Genomic DNA, 19,814 nt, shown 5'->3' with positions numbered 1-19,814 from the left:
AACACCGCACAGAAAGACAAAAGAGGATTTTAGTTTTTGCTGTTGTTGTAGTATCATGATCATGTTAATAATCATAATAAAGGAAGTGCGGGACTTTTTCTTTCTCCACTTTGTAGACCAAATTTCGTGAAACGGATAATGGGTAGGGGAAAAAAAAGGATGACCCAAGAATTTGAAGTTTGCAAGAGTTATTTAACGATCGATCCACTAGATCTGGCCAGGTTAATTCAAGCACCAAGTGATAATAAAACAACTAGTTTTCAAGATGATGTAATTAGGATGAAAATATCTTGCTAGTTAAATTAACAGTCAATGCAACATTGCGCTGCTGTTATGCTTGAAATTGAAGCTTAAGATCATGCACTTTTGAGTGCTTTTCTATTGGAAAATGCTTGGATATACATAGGAGGGGGAAAACCAGGAATCTGGTGTTCAACTTTTTGATATATGATGTTTAAGTAAAATACCGACACGCAGCAACGAAACAACATGTTCGTTTTTAAAATGCAAGCCTTATTATGAAGAACAAATACAAACACTGACAGAAAAAATGTATGCCCAGTAAAGTTCGTGTCTAGTAGCAGAAATTGCACATGGCAATAACAAGCAACGAAATGGTATAGATTATCCAAGTAGCCCACTTGACACCAGGGGGGAATGGGATTGAAATGGTGATGAAAAACACGGTGGCTGCCAGGAAAACTGAAACTTTACCCAACACCTTGGATGTCCTCGGAAACTTGGTGGGGTTGATAAAATATGAAACAAAGAGGCAAGAAAAGATAATTTCAAGAAGGATACAGACTAAATGCAAGGAATCGAGTTTGGAATCAGTAATTTGGTGAAAATGAAGGGCTATTTGAAGTCCTGATGTGAAGCAGAAGCTTATAAGCGTCTTCTGCCATTCCATGTCCTACTGAGCATGGAGCATGTTGGCCAGCTCTTCTTCTTCGTTCATGGGTACCCAACACTTTGGATGTCCTCGGAAACTTGGCGGGGTTGATAAAATGTGAAACAAAGAGGCAAGAAAAGATAATTGCAACAAGGACACAGACTAAATGCAAGGAATCGAGTTTGGAATCAGTAATTTGGTGAAAATGAAGGGCTATTTGAAGTCCTGATGTGAAGCAGAAGCTTATAAGCGTCTTCTGCCATTCCATGTCCTGCTGAGCATGGAGCATGTTGGCCAGCTCTTCTTCTTCGTTCATGGGGGGACGTGGTAGCTGCTGTGATTCTAGTTGCCCTGCTCTATGCCAGAGTCGGGACACAGATTCTGGAACTGAAAGAATAAAACCCATGATAACTCGAGCACCATTCTCCATTGGTTCTCCTGTGCTGTGTGCTATAAAGCTTGAGAACACTAGGAAAGAATTTATAAGGAACTGTTGAAAAGACTGGGCTGGGTGAGGTTCTTGAGAGCGCCGAGGAAAAAGACTGGGGGTGCTTGATGAGGTTCTTTGCGGGGGGGGGGGGGTGGGTTGGGGGGGGGGGGGGGGGAAAAGAGGGGCCGCTGATTTTTCCAACTTTCAAAACTTGTATTTTTTAATTGAGATAACAAAACCCACCATCTCACTGTCAATGCATGGAAACTATTGAAAATAATGCACAATGGGTTGTGATTTTGTTATGTTTGGGAATGTGATTTTGAAAATAACTAGCTTTGATGCAGTTACCAAACCAAATTTAATGATGTCAAGTGTAAGCATCAGTGGTGATTTTTAATTTGATTTAATTTTTATTAAATAAATTAATTGATTAATTAAAAAATTAAAATGGGTGAAAATTAATTTATTTTAATTTGATTTAATTTGACTCTATTTTTTATGTTTAGCTTGATTTAAATTCTGTTTAATTTTTTTGATTTTAAATTTATAAAACTAAAATCAAACATATTGGTATTTTTAAAATTTTAATTAATTTAATTAATTTTTTTATAATTTAATTTTTTCAATAAACTTTTTTAAAATTTCTCAGTTTAATCATGTTTTTATTGCTTTTCTGTCTTTTGACACCAAAAAGATAGGAGTTCATCAATCATGAGATGACACAACAAGACTGCAATAACATAGACCCTAAACTGGTTAGAAGGGCCCACTACTCAACATCAAGAGTTGTGGACTCTCTAGATGATATGATAATATGAGTGGGCATATAAAACATGTTTGTTGATGAGACATTTTTTTTTGAATTTTGGCAGTAGACTTTACAGAGGAAACATAATGTGATTTGTTCGTATGATTTAGTTTTTTATATTAATAAAAAAATTAATTTTTTTATCGATTCAATATTAAAAAAACTATAAAAAAAATATTAAAAAAACTATAAAAAAATATTATAGTAATTTATAGTGTTTTGTGATGAAAGTTATAATGTTTTTTCTAGTAAAATCAAAAAATAATTTTAAAAAAAATCATAACAAAAAAAACTATATAGAAAAATATTATAGCAATCAACATTATTTTATGGGGAAAGCTATAGTATTTTTCCTGTATGATTTAGCTTTATTGTATAAAGATAATTTTAGAAAAACTTATTATAAAAAAACAAAAAAAAAACAAGTGGGGAAATACTACAACAATTTACAGTTTTTTAAAGAAAAAAATTACAAAGTTAAATTTTCAACCATCTCAATATTAAAAAAATAAAAATCAACAAAGATAATTTAAAAAAAATCATAAAAAAACCATGTTAGAAACATTGTACCATAGTGTTTTGTAAGGAAAGTTATAATACTTCCCCAAATGATTTAGCCTAATTTGTAATTGTAACTCTTAACCAGATTAATATTAAAAAAATAAAATCGATAAGAATAATTTTAAAAAAATCATGTGGGAAGACATTGTAGCAATCCATGGTGTTTTATGAGGAAAGTTGTAGTGTTTTCTCCACGTGATTTAGTTTTATTGTAATTGTAATTCTTAACCAACTCAATATTAAAAAATAAAATTGACAAATATAATTTTGAAAAAATCATAACAAAAAAAAAAACTATGTGGAGAAATATTATAACAATCCACATTATTTTAAAGAAAAAAATTACAAAGCTAAGTTCTAACTAGCTCACTATTAACAAAATAAAATCAGCAAATATCCAGAATGTTTTAAAAAAATTATAAAGCTAAATTCTAACTATCTCAATATAAAATAAAATCAACAAATATAATTTTTGAAAAAATCATACAAAAAAAAAACATAAAAAAAATATATAAAAAAACATTATAATAATCCAAAATATTTTAAAAAAAAATTACAAAGATGCATTCTCAACCAACTCAATATTAAAAAAATAACATAGACAAATATAATTTAAAAAAAAATAATTAAAAACAAAAAAATTATGTGGGAAACACTATAGCAATCCCTAGTGTTTTGTTAAAACAGCCACAACTGTAATTCCCAACCAGCTCAATATTAAAAAAAATAAAATTAATAAATAATTAAAAAAAATATTATAATAAAAAAAATCTATATGGAAAAATACTATAATAATATATAGTGTTTTAAAAAAAAATTACAAAACAAAACTTTTAATCAATTTCATATTAAAAAAATAAAATCTATAAAATCTAAAGTCTCTTGATAGATCAACAAAAAAACTATGCACTTCCTTTATGATAATTATTAACAATATCATGATACTACAACAATAGCAAAATCTAAAATCCTCTTTTGTCTTTCAAAGCGGTTTTTGGTATGAACTATGCTAAGGTTTGATTTGCATTTTCTAAGCTCAATTACAGTATCAATTTGTTTAACCAGATTGTCTTTTAAGGTATTCGCACATGTCCTATAAGATTACAACATGTGAAAGTGATTCTAGTTGTCCAGCTCTATGCTAGAGTCGGGATACAGATTCTAGAATTGAAAAAATAAAACCTTTGATAACTCGATCACCATTCTTTATGGTTTGTGAGGAATATAATTGGGGATGTTTTTTTTTTAAATATTTTATATTGAAATATATTAAAATAATATTTTTTATTTTTTAAAAATTATTTTAACTGTAGAAATAGTATGATTGTAATACCTTTTTGATACTGCCAGCTTATTAATACCAGCAGAAAAGAAAGTGACGGAAACTCCTTGGGCCATCACCCCATTCGTGGCGCTGAAGCATCACTGCCCCACCTGAGTATTTTGTGTCGTCGTCGTCGTCGTCGTCTTGCTTGTGAGCTTTTATACAATAACTCCTTCCCTTATTATTCTTTTTTCTTAAATTTAAATTCTGTTTATTTGTTAAAAAATTTTTTAAATTTTTTTATTTAAATAAATAATTTCTAATATTTGATAGTATAATAAAAAATAAATGAAAAAAAAATATTTTTTAGTATTTGATTATGTCATGCAAAATAGACTAAAAAATAATTTATTAATATTTTATTTTTGTTAAGTTTATTAAAATAATAAGAAATAAATTTTATAAATTAAAAGGTTGAATGAGAATGAAATTGAAAAAAAATAATTTATAAATTATCTTAAATAAAATAATTTATTTTATATGTTTTGACGTGTTTATTTAAAAAAATTATTTTAATACATTTAAATACAAAAAGTAATTTAAAAAACAATAATAATCATATTAAAAAAATATATTTTCATCACCCCAGAATCACACTCCCAAAAATAAAAAAAATAAAAAGTATTTTCTTCTATTTATTATTTCTATTGTGGACAGCAAATTCCTCCTCAAAATCACACCCCCAAACATAACAAAATCACAACCCATTGTGCATTATCTTCAATAGTTTCCATGCATTGGCAGTGAGATGGTGGGTTTTGTTATCTCAATTAAAAAATACAAGTTTTGAAATAGGAGTTGGAAAAATCAGCGGCCCCCTTACCCCCCTAAGTTTCTGGAAATCCATGATTACATACCCGAGCAAAAATGTCTGGACTTGAAAACAACGACTTCCCAAAGAATCTTCTAGCAACGATAACGCTTTTTCCATCTTTTCCCTTAGACTCGACTTTGCAGGAGGCGAAACATCTTTATTCGATGGTTAAAGAATAAAGACTTGAAGGAGGTTGACTTTTCTCAAACACCAACATGCGGTTGGTGACAAACTTCCATCTCAGATAAATGGATTAATTTTTCTTGTCCAAATAATAATCATATATTCTTTTATGGGCCTTATCTATGGACTTAATTAGCCCAACACAGGCCCAATAAATCATTCTTAGACATGTGATATGGAGTGGTTCATTTTAGACTTGTTAAATCATCAAGTAATTAGGAATGATAAAACTAACTGGAAGTTACAAGTAGACGCGACTCATCGTTACCGTTACCCTGTAAACAGGCCACTGATAGATTACGGAAGCATGAATTTAGTGCTTTGGGAACAACAGAGCCTCTGCATCCAAAAAAGAACTAGAAGTCGAGGAAGAGGGAGGAGGAGGAGAAAGGAGGAACAAAATTGCCTGTGTTTTTGGTCTTCCTGTTGAACTGATTATCGACTTAAGTGTTAGTTTTTTTATATATATGTATATATATATAGCTCTCTAGTTTGAAATCCATTCTCACACCTTTCTTTGTGTTTGTTGTACCATAGGCGGTTAAGGGTATGTTTGGATTCTTAAAAAAATTGATTTTTTTTTATAATAATTTTTTATATTTTTAAATTGGTTTGATGTGTGGATGTCAAAAGTAAATTTTAAAAATAATTTTTTTATTTTAATATATTTTTAAATCAAAAATTTCAAGCATAACCTAAAGTTACAAAAATTAGGGACAAGCAAATGTAGTAAGTGTTAGTAAATGTACCGTGTTTCTAAAAAAATTAATTTTTTTAATATTTTAGATAATTTTAATGTACTAATTTCAAAAAAAAATTAAATATAAAAAAATATTATTTTAATATATTTTAATATAAAATATATTTTAAATAATAATCATATCCACGCTCCCAAATATTCACCTAAATTCGGAATCCATCTATTAGGCCAGAAGTTTGGGAATTTCTACTTGGCTGTTATGCACTGGGAACCACTTCCGAGTCCCGGAGTCAGCTGAGGACAGCGAGGAGGTATTTACGTTTTTTTTTCTTTTTTCATTGTTTAACCACATTAACTGATGAACTGAATAAGTCATTTTTAATGATTTTCTATTTTCTGAAATGTGGAGGGAGTCTTAATGCTAGATTTTCTGTGTTATTGGCATTGTTTCAGTATTGGCTGATTCTTTCTTGTTATGGCTTTCATGCCGAACTATGAGTGCCTGGGACCTGTCTATGGTTTTTTACCATCAGCTTTTCATTCGGTTTGTGCTTTTATATATGGATTAAAACACAGAGAGAGAAGATTCTTTCTTAAAAGAACCTTTTGCCATTCCATTTCCTGCTCAGCCTCTCCTTGGTTCATGGTGGGAGGTGGTAGCTGCTGTGATTCTAGTTGTCGTGCTCTATGCCAGAGCCGGGACACAGATTCTGGAATCGAAAGAATAAAACCCTTGATAACTCGAGCATTATTCTCCATGGTTTTCCTGTTCTGTATGTATAAAGCTTGAGAAGACTGGGAAAGAATTTATAAGAAACGCAAAAAACTGTCGAAAAAACGGTAAGAATTCTAGCCGCTTGTGGTGGTGGGACTAAAACTACAAGCAAAATTAGAGACAGCAGGAGGGAGGACGCGGGGTGGGGGCTTCATGGGTTCTGCCAAAGAAAATGAAAAATAATCTACATAAGAATGCTATATATAAAAATTAAAAAAACCTTAGATAAAAAAAAATAAATCAGTTTCTAAAAATCTTGTTTAAAAAATCTCAATCTAGAATATAAAATATAATCTCAAACAAAAAATGAGAAAATAAAACATAATCTAAATAAAAATGTCATAAATAAAAACTAGTAAATGAAAAGAAAATAAATCAAAACTATGAAGTGGCAACAACATTTCTTCCAGTATCATGTTTAAATTTGTTCTTAAAAGAAAATACAATTTGATGTTTAAATCAATAAATGTAGATAAAAAAGGGAAATAAAGTGAAGTCAACCGGACTTGTAAATGTTTTTAAGGTCCGATTAATTGCCAGCTAAGGTCCGGTTGACTGTTCTCAAACTCCATCCCTTTCTTCGGCAAATTAACTCCATCTCAAACAATAAGCATACATTCTTTTAAGGACCTTATCTACGATCGAGGTTGAATTCAATTAACCCAATATAGACCAATAAATCATTTCTAGACATGACTTAAGTTCTGACATAGAGTGATTTATTTTAGACTTGTTAAATTATTGAATAATCAGAAATGATAAAGTTAATTGGATTTTAGAATTTTTAATCAGGTTTAACTCATCGTCCACTTATTATTATCCTATAAATAATAACTAATAAATTAAAAAGAAATTAGGGGTAAGTAAAACAAATTAAAAAATTAATTAAACCAAGAAAATTAAAAAACAAATAACTAAAAAAACTTAAAAAACTAATTAAATCAATTAAAATATTTTAAAAATATTCAATTTAAGTTTGATTTTATAAATCTAAAATAAAAAAACTTTCAATCAAATTGAACCGATTTAATTAAAAATATACTAAACCAAATCAAAAAATAAAAAACCGAACCAAATCTAAATCAAGCCTACGAAAAAGTCTAAAAACCCCAAAAAATAATATAATTTTTTAATATAAAATAATCAAAATCAAACTAAATCAAAACCAAATGGAATCAAAATCAATTTATTAAAACTGGTTTTGTTTTGATTTAGATTCAGTTTTGTTTATTATATTTTATAAATTTTAATTTAATTATTTTTATAAAAATGATCACCCATATAAGAAAAAATGAATTTATATTATAATAACTATTTAGATGGTGATCAAGTGGTAAGGATTTGAGATCAAGAGGCTTGCTTCCTCTGTGGTTTCAGATTTGAGTTCTTGATTACTCATATAATGACCACTAGAGACTTACATGGTTATTAACTTCAGAACTCATGAGATTAGTCGTGATATATGCAAATTGTTCCGAACATCTATATTAATCTAAAAAAATAAATTTATATTTGCTTTGGGTACAGTAAAGGCTCTACATCTAAAAAACCAAAAAAAAAACTTAAAAGAAAAGGAAAAAAAAAGAGGAAGAGAAAAGAAAAAAAAAAAGAGGATCGAGATTGCCTGTGTTTTCGGTCTTCCTGTTGAACAAAATCGCAAGTACAGTTTTCCTTGTAAATTTGATTGCGGAATGGGAAAAATTAAAGTTATATCAACATTTGAGCGAATTGAGTTTCGAGCTGTTGAAATAAAAAAATCTATATGATAATTTGTTTGAAATTGTGATAATGCATTATAGTTTAAAAGTATTTTTTTAGTTTAAAAATATATTAAAATAATAATATTTTATTTTTAAAATTAATACATTAAAAAGATTTAAAAAATTAGTAAAAAAATTAATTTTTTTAAAAATACAAATTAGCTTTCATTTCTAAACTGTAGAAGAATTTGATATGCTCGTATTCATCTTCATTGAAGCCAGAATTTTCGGCATTGGAAATCTCATCCGGCTAATCAACAAAATTCCTTCGTATTTGTGAATAATAAAAGGTGATTATTTTTAATTTGATTTAATTTTTATTTTAAAAAATAATTAAATTAATTTTAAAAAGTTAAAATTAGTTTAAATTAACTAGTTTTGATTCAATTCTATTATTTTAAAATAAAAATTAAAATTCAACCTGCTGGTTTTGATTTGGTTTAGTTATTTTATATTAAAAACTAAAAACTATATTATTTTGGGGTATTTTTGTGATTTTTAATGGACTTAATTTTTGTTTGGTTTAATTTTTTGATTTTTTATTTTAGATTGATATCAAACCAAACTAGTTAAATTTTTAAATATTTTAATTTATTTAATTGTTTTTTCTATAATTTAATTTTTTAGTTTTTTTGGGCACCCCTACCATCCTACCATGAACATAAACACTGCTCTCGACTAGTTCATGGGAGCTAGCTGGTTTTCATATTCCTTATTTGGCTCCAATTCTTCTTCCTTTTCCAGAGAGAAATGAGTGTATATATTTAGGTACTTGGGAACGAGTGATTTAAATCCGTCACGACCATAGTTTTTCCCTGCAGAAGTAAATCACATCGCCTCAAGAAACACTGCAGCTAATCCCTGTTGTAGTCATGGGGCAAAACCCTTCAAATCCCTGCTTTGTGCCTTTGATAATTTTGTTCTCCGGTGAGCTACCCCATTTATTCCGTCAACTCCTTATTCTCAGTTTCACTAAGAATGTGATCGATTCTCAACCGTCTTTGAAATGGTCAATCAATTCTTAACTGGTGGACTGTTGTTCTGTTTTTCAGAAAAATCAAGATATAGTTTATTTTAACAGTGGAGGTAGTAAATAGGTCCATAAATTGGCTGCCTGCAAACAGTTGGGCTTGCACAGAGCTTATAACACCGTCAAGCAAGAACAATGTCCCTCTGCACAATTATTTCGGACTCAAAGTGATGCAGTTGTAATAAGGAGTGCCTCGTGAGCTCTCATTAAAAGCTCAAAGATTGTTTCCCTCCAGAAACACTGGCAAATGCGAACGCAGAGATCACAGAAACTGAAGCTAAGAGGGGAAATTCGCATTTTATGAGATTTCAAAAATAGAAAAAACAATGACTTTGACTTCAACTCAATATGCCAAGGAAAGCTACTCTCTTTCATCTCTTTCTTTTATTCTCCTAAATCCAGACAATAAATGGAGTGGTATTTTCAACTTTATCGAAAAATCTGATTGAAAAAGAAATATATAATGAAAACCAACCTGGACAGCATGAGTTTTCATTCGGTCTGTAATAACGTACATTTAAACAGTATTTTTCAATCAGGTGTCGTGGTTGACCGATTCAAGACTCCGGTTATAGATTTTAATTAAATTAATTTTAATTTTTTTATAAAATAAAATAATATTATTTTAATTTTAAAAAAATAATCAAGTATAATTGAGCCCACCACATCATACCAAGTTATTTCACTAATTAACTGATATTTTAACTTTTTTTATTTTTAATAAACCAACTCATTACTTGGATTTTAAAACTATGCATTTGAATTCTATAAATTCATGAGCATTATTCATGCCCAAACACAAATATATATAAACCGGTTGTTATTAATTAATTTAAGTTAATTCAAAATGATTTTTTTATATTTTTTAAATAAAATTAATTTTTTTTAAATTAAATAAAATTTTGATTAAAATTTAATCAATCAATCAAATTAATTTTAAAATTGATAAAGCCAAACTAGATTTAATTTAAAATAACATAATTATAAAATATATGTATGCATACAATCTTAAAGGACCCGACACCCTTAGACATAAAACATAAAGGATAAATTAATCATATTAGAATTTGTATTTCCTAAAGGAAAAAAGAAAGCATTCTTTTCACAAATGAAACAGAAATGAAAAAAAAATTCAGGGGAAAAAATAAGAATAAAAAACTAGAAAGAGATAAGAATAAACGGTCTTTTTTTCTTTTTCTTATTTTCTTCTCTTTTTTTTTATAAAAACAAAAAAAAACAAAACTCTTCGTAAATGGCGACGGAGGACAACAAACTCCTCCTCCTCCTCCTATCTTCTTCGTCCTCACCATTCTCCGCGATGTCACTTTTCTTCTCCAGGTGCTCTCTCCGTACGTTTGTACGTATTCGTACACATACCTTCTTTTTCATACTCGTATATTTGTACCCTTTTTTTTTCTTTCATGCGTACATACATTTTGCTCGGATCATCCGATCATTGCTGCATGTCTATTCCATTTCGATCGACGTTTCCAATTTCCAGTTAATCTATTAATTTCATGTATTTTTTATTTAAATTCGATGTTTTTTCATCATTAATCAAATTAATCAGTTAATGAGGGTTCATTAATTTTGATTTCGCAATTGCAGTTGTTGAGTTTGTCATTTAATTAAACGGCGATGATATTTAGGAAGGACTAAGAAAAATAATTAGAGAGAGAGAGAAAAGGAGGATTTTTTTGGTGTAGATGTCTGGTGGAGAGAGAGAGGAGAAGCAATGGAAATGTGGAAAAGCGATATCGGTGGTGAATTTACAGAGAGTAGGAACAATGGGGAAGGATATGAGAGCCTTGTCTTCCTCAATCACTTATAAAGGTTGTTATAACTGTAAGATTGACTGCTCAGACCTTTTATTTCATAAGATTTCGTGTTATCGGTGAGGTTTTTTTTTAATTTTATCTTGATAGGGATTTTGTGCTGTTAATGTTGCAGGTAAGCAAAATGCTTAAGCCGGAGAAATGGGAGTCGACTTTTGATAGTAATGGAAAGGTTTCGGGTTTTCGGAAAGCACTCAAGTTGATAGTTTTGGCGGTATGCTGTCTCGTTGTTGCTATATTTTGCCCCCTTAAATTTATTTTCCAGTCCTTCGTTGAATAATGAGATGGTGCTGATTTGGTTCTAGACTATAATTTTGGGTTTCATATCTCTATGAAGTAAGTTGGAATTTCTGTGTAGCTATATGACATCGTTTGCTGCGTGTTAGGGTGTGGATCCATCTATTAGGCCAGAAGTTTGGGAATTTCTACTTGGCTGTTATGCACTGGGAACCACTTCCGAGTCCCGGAGTCAGCTGAGGACAGCGAGGAGGTATTTACGTTTTTTTTTCTTTTTTCATTGTTTAACCACATTAACTGATGAACTGAATAAGTCATTTTTAGTGATTTTCTATTTTCTGAAATGTGGAGGTAGTCTTAATGTTAGATTTTCTAGGTTATTGGCTTTGTTTGAGTATTGTCGGATTCTTTCTTGTTATGGCTTTTATGCCAAACTATGAATGCCTGGGACCTGTCTATGGTTTTTTATCATCAGATTTTCATTTGGTTTGTGCTTTTATATATGGATTAAAAAAAAGAGAGAGAAAATTCTTTCTCGTCAGTCCATAAGATATTACAGAGGCATGCATTTCCCTACAAAATATTATTTTCGGGATTCAGCCTTAGTTATTAGATTGAGTTCAGAAGACTCCCCCTTTACACTGTTTTGTCAATCTTTCCCCCTATATCTTACTCCACCATAGTGCACATGTGTTTTCCTCTCAAAGTGGTAGAAGGAAGCATTGTTGTTGAGCCCAGTTGCAGTTGTTTCACGCTCACCTTTCAGTCTTAATAGATACTGCCATCTGTTCTTCCATTTAAAAAGAGTTTTCTCGATCCTTTTACTGTCATCAATACTGGCTTGGACATGATCTAAAAAGTTGCATCGGACCATCATTATAGAGTTTGCAGACAATGAAACACAATACACATATGTATGCATAGTAGCATAGTGAAAGCATCATTAACTCCATACCTTTCATCTTTTATTTCTCTCATCTTCTGTTTACAAAAACTATGACGTGTATGTACCTTATTGATTGCTTTTTTTCAGTTTGTCGTACTTTGCATGACACAATGGTTAGCTTTTAATTTGATTTATCAACGATGTTTTTTTCTCGTGATGTGTCTTTATCGGGTTTAAGCAAGTTATTTAAGTATTTTGGGCAAAGGAATCTGTTTTAGTTATTTTCAGTATCTTTAAATCCTCTTAGGAGCAACAACTTTATGAAATATTTTATGCAGGGAATGGTACAAAGACCTCATTGAACAATGTCAAACAATGCATTCAAGTATAGGAACTGGTGCCCTTGCTTTTGTTGTGGGGTCCAAAGTTATGGATATGAGGACATCATCCAAGGATAATGGGTCAAGGGAAGCTACAGTCAAAAGTAGACGAACTTCTGTAGATGCTATTAACATATTAGAGAATTATAGTAACTGGAATAATAACTGTACAGATACAGCATGCACATGTGCCGGGGAAAGTTCTAGTGATTCTGCTGGGCTTGTCAGTTTGAGGGGAAGCTCAGATAGTGCAGCATGTGATTCTTGTTTTATACCTACTTCAGGCCCGCTCAATAGTGGTTCCTCAAAAGGAGGTGGAGAGGCTTATGGATCAGAGTATGTAGCAGACAGTTATTTTGATTTTCCTCCTTTACCTGTCACTGATTTGTTTGACAAGAGAGAAGATAAGAAAGAAAGTTGTGTGCATGATGACAGACCACCTACACAAAGAAAATTGAGGTTTGAAGATGACAGGATGCACAGTTTTCAAATTAATAATAATGTAGATTTAATTATTGAATCCAGTGGGGAAACATCTAACCATGCTTCACCTCAGAAGAAATCTGAAATTGAATTAGTTCACCAAGAGGACCATGTACCGGTATTACAGTCCAACAATCTGGGTTGTGAGAAAGGAATAGTGAACAAATTGAGAATAGTTGATGTTCCTGAGACACCATTGTTAAATGCAACATCCAATGGAGGGGCTGCTGGTGTGGACAGTGTCTCCGAATGGCTCTGGACATTGCATTGAATAGGTACCTTAGTTACAATTTTGCAGTTTCATTTTGAAAGAGAAGCTCTGAATGTATCTCAAGAATTTTAATGTTATTGCAATTTCTTTGATCTGACAACCTTTTCTTCTTTTTCAGTTGTTGATGTTGTAAGAACAGATACGCATCTTGAATTCTATGAGGATAAGAGAAATTTAGCCAGGATGTCTGATATCCTTGCTGTCTACGCATGGGTTAATCCAGCTACTGGTTATTGTCAAGGTTGTTCTGTTATAAATTTGGTTTTTTAGGTGAACCCGTAGTTATGTTCAAATTTATTAAATTTCTATTCTATCTGAAAATCTAAGCATGAAACTTGCATGTTTCATTTGGTTATCTGGTTTTAGGCATGAGCGATCTGCTGTCTCCTTTTGTTGTTCTCTTTGAGGACAATGCTGATGCATTTTGGTGCTTTGAGATGCTTCTACAGAGAATGGTAATAGGAACTTTGGCAAAAAAATGTAGCTGGATAATTTGATGTTCCTCTCTAACATGTGTTTTCCCCACTATCCAGCGAGAAAATTTTCAGATGGAAGGACCAACTGGAGTCATGAAGCAGTTGCAAGCATTGTGGCATATCTTGGAACTCACAGACAAGGAAATGTTTGCACACCTATCACGTATAGGTGCTGAAAGCCTCCATTTTGCATTCCGGATGTTGATGGTTCTCTTCCGCCGAGAGTTATCTTTTAGTGAAGCTCTTCGGATGTGGGAGGTTTGTTCAATTGCTCTGCACTGAATGCAATAAACTGTAAAGTATATGATGTTGTCTTCATACCATGAAAACAACTAGCTTGAACAGTTTGCTCAGTTGATTATGGTATAACATGAGTACTTTGTAATTGGAGGCCTACCGTTACTTGTCTTCCCAGGTGGTTGTGTATCCTTAGGTAATCTGTCAAGATTGTTGGGTGATTTCCTGAAATCTGTTTGTTCCCTTCTAAGGGAATGTGATATCTCTACCTTTTATGGCTGATTTTCTTGGTGGTTGCCTTCTACCTGCTCCTTTGAGGAAACCCTTTTTTTAAAATATGGAAGATCCAGTGGCATTTTATTTCATTGCATTGCAGCAGCGAATATTGAAAGGAAGAATTTATATAGAAATCTACATAGTTTTCATTTAGCAAATTCAAGCTATTGTTGTTGATGACGAGGTGTTGCTTTGTAGCACTGGAAAGAAAAGGTCTGTCCGCAGAACAATGTTGTTGTTCACTGAGCTAGACAACATCAGAACAAAGCTGATATTGCTATTATTGTTTGTATCAGGCATTGCTGAAGCTAGAAATATAGAATGAATCAATTTTATGAAAGGTGGAGGGCAATGCACTTAACTGATAAGTGTGTCTGAGTTTATATAAGCCCAAGGGATGTTCCTTAGTCAAGTACAGTTTGACGAACATGGTTTCTTTTCTTCTCTTTGTTCTTTTTTTTTAATCAGCATGAACATGGTTTCTTTAAAGCATCATGTCTTTAGAAGCATCATGAACTCAAATGGGAGGTTATTACTTCATTGCATTATCTCAGGAAGTTGAAATTGATCTGACTTTTGTGTAATCGTCTTTAATGCAGATGATGTGGGCTGCTGGTTTTGATGAATCTGTCGTGTGTGATTTAGAGGTGAATTGTCTGGAGGCACTGGTGCTCAATCTTCCAAGGGATTCTGGAGGAGATTTAAGAGAGGAAAGCGTTGAAAACAGTGATGGTAGTTCAAGGGATTGTTCACAATCAAAGTATGGACATGTTGAGCACTCTTCGTCTGACAACACTGGAATAAAATCTGCATCAACTTATCACTTTTGTGGTTTCACAAGGTATTTTTGGTCAAGAAATTACCACGTGCAGATTGACAACGTGATCTCATCAACTAAGAATGGGGATGATGAATTGCCTGTTTTCTGTGTTGCGGTTATTCTTATCATGAACCGTCAAAAAATAATAAAAGAAACTTGCTCGATTGATGATATGATAAAGGCAGGTGTATTATATTGTAGTGCTATTATACTGTCTTCATATAATTAATATTCTTTTGATAGCTTTGTGGCAATCAATTATGTGATCTTTCTTTCTTTTTTTTGCTGCCAATTATTGCACCATCTACTGTACCTTGTCTAGTTGTATGGACGATGTTAATTGATAAAACATTTTTTTCCCTTTCCTCATCTCTCCTGAAGTAACCCGTGGATTAAATGAGCAAGTTAGAGCAGCTCATCTCTAGCTTAATTGAGTGTATGCTAGGGTATTCTTCTTGCTCAAGATCTCAAGAAAAGAACAGTTAATGAACTTGAAGATGAGGTGGTATCGTTCTATTTGTGCTCTTGGAATAACAGACTACTGTCTGGTATACTTGATTGTGGGTTCTTGTAAAATTGCTGGGTATTTTTTACCATTGAGTTGTCTCTGATGCATTAAACTGAAGATCTATGTCAAGTGGATCCTCATCAATGTACACTGAAAAAAATTGTTATTTAATGACAGGAATTTTTTTGTCTGGTTTCATTCTTTTACTCCTTTCATTGACATGTTTATTTAAATGACTGCAGATTTTCAATGATAGGCTGCTCAGTATACATGTTAAAAGATGCATAAGCGCAGCAATTAAACTGCGGAAGAAATATTTTTACAAGGTTAGGTGCTCGTTGGTTAATTTCTCTTGAATGAAACAGTGATCCTGTTTTTCCTTTTCCTGTAATAGCATCTGTTAAATTAATGTCTAGTTCTGTGATATATCTTCCTTTCATGCTGCCTTTCTTAAAACTGAATTCTTGTTTGAATCAGCTGATGAAAAGCAAGACCAATGGAGTCCAGAATGGTGAATAGTACTGCCTTTTTTAGTATAGATTTCACTGACAGAAGCACCATGTTGGCACTTGGAGATGGTAGCAGTAGTCTGGGATGCTGAGTTATGGCTCAACAACATTTTGTTACTTGGATCATTTATGATGGAGTTGTTTAAAGAAAAGTGCTGCTGCCATTCAAAGATATTGTTCAGTTGATCGTACTTTCATTATCAAAAGGTGCCAACAAGTTGTATGGACGATACTTCTCACAGGTTAGGTGAACGGACTTTTTCCTTCTTTTCCGTAGATCATTATACCATATATTTAGAGAGCAAGTTATTGTAAAAAAAAAAAAAAAAGATGTTAGAGAGGGATCAAATTGTGTGTTGTCAATTTTGATTTCCTTGTTCTTTTTTCAAATGGAGTTTAAAATGAAAACTAAAAATTATTGAAAGTGACCACCCATTGCCATTGCCAAAATGCCATTGACGAGTTCTTAAACTTGAGCAGGAGTTGTGTAATTTTATGTGGAAAGATTTTTTTTTTCAAGGCACTTATTTGTATCTTTAATCCTTGACACGACAATATCACTTAATTGAAAATATTTTTATGATGACAGATCTACCTTTGTCAATATCACGGCTCTTAGGTTGTATAGATTTCTGCCATTATTTATGCATCATCAACTCGGCGTATCTCTTCTGCATTTCTTGTTAGCTTTATTACCTTGTGATGGAATGTAGCAAAGCATGGAAGAAGATTTATTCCCTGTTTGATATTGCCTTCCAAGGGTTTGGGCAAAATTTGATTTATTTTTTTTTGCTTAATTTTTTTAATGTTTTTGAATCATTTTGATGTGTTAATATAAAAAATTATTTTTTAAAAATAAAAATATTATTATGATATATTTTCAAATAAAAAATATTTTAAAAAACAATTGTAATTAGACTTTTCATCTCTCTTAAATTTGATAAATAAACTACTATACCATCATAATTATAATGTACAGTTTTAGTCTATGATGTAAGAATTAAATCACGGTCTGAGTGCATCAGGCTATTCGCATGCCCTAATGTGTGTGCTCAACATTCTTCCATGCCATTATGCTATTAAGCAATGAAGGAAACGTTATTAGTAAGCAACGTGCCTGCATGTGATTTCTGCCTTGGCTTTAGGGTTTCCAATTCTACAAGGCACGAGTTTCTGTGATTTTTTTTTTTTTTTTTGGATATCCAAAGTGTTACGCAACCAATCAGTTTTTATCTTGTAAAACTGGAGGTATGCAGGTAGTGGGCTCATGATTTCAATGACACGGGGATCGTGATCTCTCTTCTTCTCTCTCTCTCTCTCTCTCTGTAGAGACCCCACCATATTTGTTTGTAATTTCATGAATATGGATATAGAATATAGATTCATTATCTAACTAGAACTGACTAGTTTTTATGTTCATGCTATATTATCATCAGATTAATTTTTTTAGATAAATCAAAAAAAAATATTTAGGTTATATAGAATTATTTAATAGTGTTATTAAAGTCAATATAATAGATTAATTTTGAAACCTCTTGTATTGACTCTTTATTTATCCCGAATTTAAAATGGAATGAAAATTGGTTTAATATAATCTTATTGACTTGATTGATTTAAAGATAAATCAATCTGCTAGTAAGACTTGAAAAGAAAATAATAAAATTAATAAGAAAAAATTTTTTTTGACTGAACTTCTCTTTTAATTTGGATTTAAAATTATATTGTATATGAGTTGTTTTAACGTGATCCAATTAACTTAACTAGTTCAAGAGTAACTTAATTCTATGTTAAAAAAAATTAAGGATGAAATTGATAGGAAAAAACATCTTAATCTAATTCTTTATTTAGCCTAAATTTTAAATTAAAATGTATTGAACTCATCCCAACATAATTTAATACATGATTTAATTAATTTGATTGATTTATAAATAATATAAATGATTGTTAAAAAAAAATCTAAAAATGAAATTGAGAAAAATAAAGTTGAAATGAAAAGAAAAAAGAAGAAGAAAATGCAAAAAAGGGAGGCTGGTGAAAAAAAAAAAGATATTTATATGAACAATAAAATTTTATTAAGTTCCCCAAGTTTAGCATTAAGTTTAGTATTATTGGCTAATAAAACAGAGTTGTTAAAACTTGTTGATTAAACATGTTGATTTATAAAATTTATTATCAATCATTATCATTATAGATTATATACAACACTAAGACAAAAAATAGCAATATAAGTAGAAAAAAAATCAACTTATCATCTAAAAATCTACCTATTCTATCTTTGAATTAAAAGATTCATTGGACAACTTTTAAGAAATAAAAGAACAAACTAAATTGAAATGTTAAAAAAATATTAAAATAATAATATATTAAAAAAGCAATGTTGTATAACATCATTAAAAACTGTTTTTATTTTAGATTAACTTTTGAAGAAATATGTATAAAAATATTTGCTCTTAGAAAGAATCCTAGAATTCCATCTGTTTTTTAGATTTGGAAAAGTGCGGATTTTCAAGAAAAAAAATCTTATAATATATTGGAAATCTCTTATTATAATCATACACATATAAAACGTATCCTAATGCTGGAAAATTGGATAGGGTAGCCTTTACATAAAGATTATATTGCTCCTAATTTTTATGAATTACAAGATGCTCATTGAATAATACATGTAGATTTATATAATACATTTAATTTATATAATATATTTATATATTTAACTTTTTATTCCATTTTATTTGAATAAAATTTATATTCATTTAGAATTTATTATTCTAAATTAGAATTTAGAATGATAATTTAGAATGATTTTCTAATAATATAATTATTTTATCAAATAACATTTAATTTTACATTTACTTTCATATATAAATTACATAAAAATTATAAGAAAGTTTGACCCCTACCTCTAATTTTTTTTTTTTGTATTTTAAATTTTGAGGACTTTTAAATGCATCTTGCAACTATACAGAAATAGGGAGATTGGATTAGTTGAATTGGGTAAATCCTTGATAATCTAATAGGGTTTTTAACGAATTTGTCCAAACTTGATTGGGTTAATTTCAAGATTTATCTTTAAAAAATACAAAACAATACTCTTTTAATAAAAATAATTGATCCAAGTTAATTTAGCAATTTTTTTAAATGACTTGATAATCCAATAATTCATGTCTTTTTTCGAGACAATAATGAACTAGATCTGAAATCCATTCTGGTAAGCAATTTTTGCATGAAAAGAGTCGCAAGACATGCATTGAGTCTACTGTCAGTCTAAGACCAAGGATCATGATCTATTCCGAGCTTAAAGATGAAATTATCATATTTTGATATTGTTTCACACTTGATCCCACTCGTCAGCTTCCACTCTCGAGTGGAAAGGGAACCTGCTCATATCTGTAATCGGGAGACCAAAGCTCTTCGATCAATTGAAAAATGAGAGAGAAAGAGAGGGGTCGCTCTCCAAGCTGTTGCCGCCAGCATGAACAGTACACTGTATTTTGCCTATGATCGCAAGAAAATATTGAGATATAGCTTGTGGCTTTTTTAAAGATACACAGACAACGACAGATGGAGGTTCTTTAGTTCCAAGTCAGGGAGATATTTATAAAAAAACTTATTTTTT

At 30.7% G+C, this 19,814-nt stretch overlaps 1 protein-coding gene and 1 pseudogene across 1 annotated transcript; one reads left to right on the top strand and one right to left on the bottom strand.

The window, feature by feature from the left end:
• Positions 1-399: 399 nt before the first annotated feature.
• On the bottom strand, positions 400-6,489 carry LOC105139008 (uncharacterized). Its single transcript, XM_011045286.1, has 3 exons — positions 6,317-6,489; positions 972-1,143; positions 400-721 (listed from the first exon to the last, which is right to left on the bottom strand). The coding sequence occupies exons 1-3, from the start codon at positions 6,472-6,474 to the stop codon at positions 575-577; spliced, it is 477 nt and encodes a 158-aa protein (XP_011043588.1). The 5' UTR covers positions 6,475-6,489; the 3' UTR covers positions 400-574.
• A 3,982-nt stretch (positions 6,490-10,471) lies between these two features.
• LOC105139001 (small G protein signaling modulator 1-like) lies at positions 10,472-16,696 on the top strand (annotated as a pseudogene).
• Positions 16,697-19,814: the final 3,118 nt, after the last annotated feature.

The sequence above is a fragment of the Populus euphratica genome, unplaced genomic scaffold (genome assembly GCF_000495115.2).
Source record: "Populus euphratica unplaced genomic scaffold, PopEup_1.0 scaffold226.1, whole genome shotgun sequence".
In the NCBI taxonomy this organism is placed as follows: domain Eukaryota; kingdom Viridiplantae; phylum Streptophyta; class Magnoliopsida; order Malpighiales; family Salicaceae; genus Populus; species Populus euphratica.
Note: the sequence above shows the minus strand (reverse complement) of the source record. Positions and strands in the feature narration are given on the sequence as shown.

Bases quoted from the DNA above. Each gene is read 5' to 3' on its own strand.
- LOC105139008 (XM_011045286.1), bottom strand. From the start codon at position 6,474: ATGGAGAATAATGCTCGAGTTATCAAGGGTTTTATTCTTTCGATTCCA. The intron at 1,144-6,316 runs TCTTTTAAGAAA...ATGGCAGAAGAC, and splicing joins GAAATGGAATGGCAAAAGGT to GCTTATAAGCTTCTGCTTCA. The intron at 722-971 runs GTGTTGGGTACC...AGGACATCCAAG, and splicing joins AGTTTCCGAGGACATCCAAA to GTGTTGGGTAAAGTTTCAGT.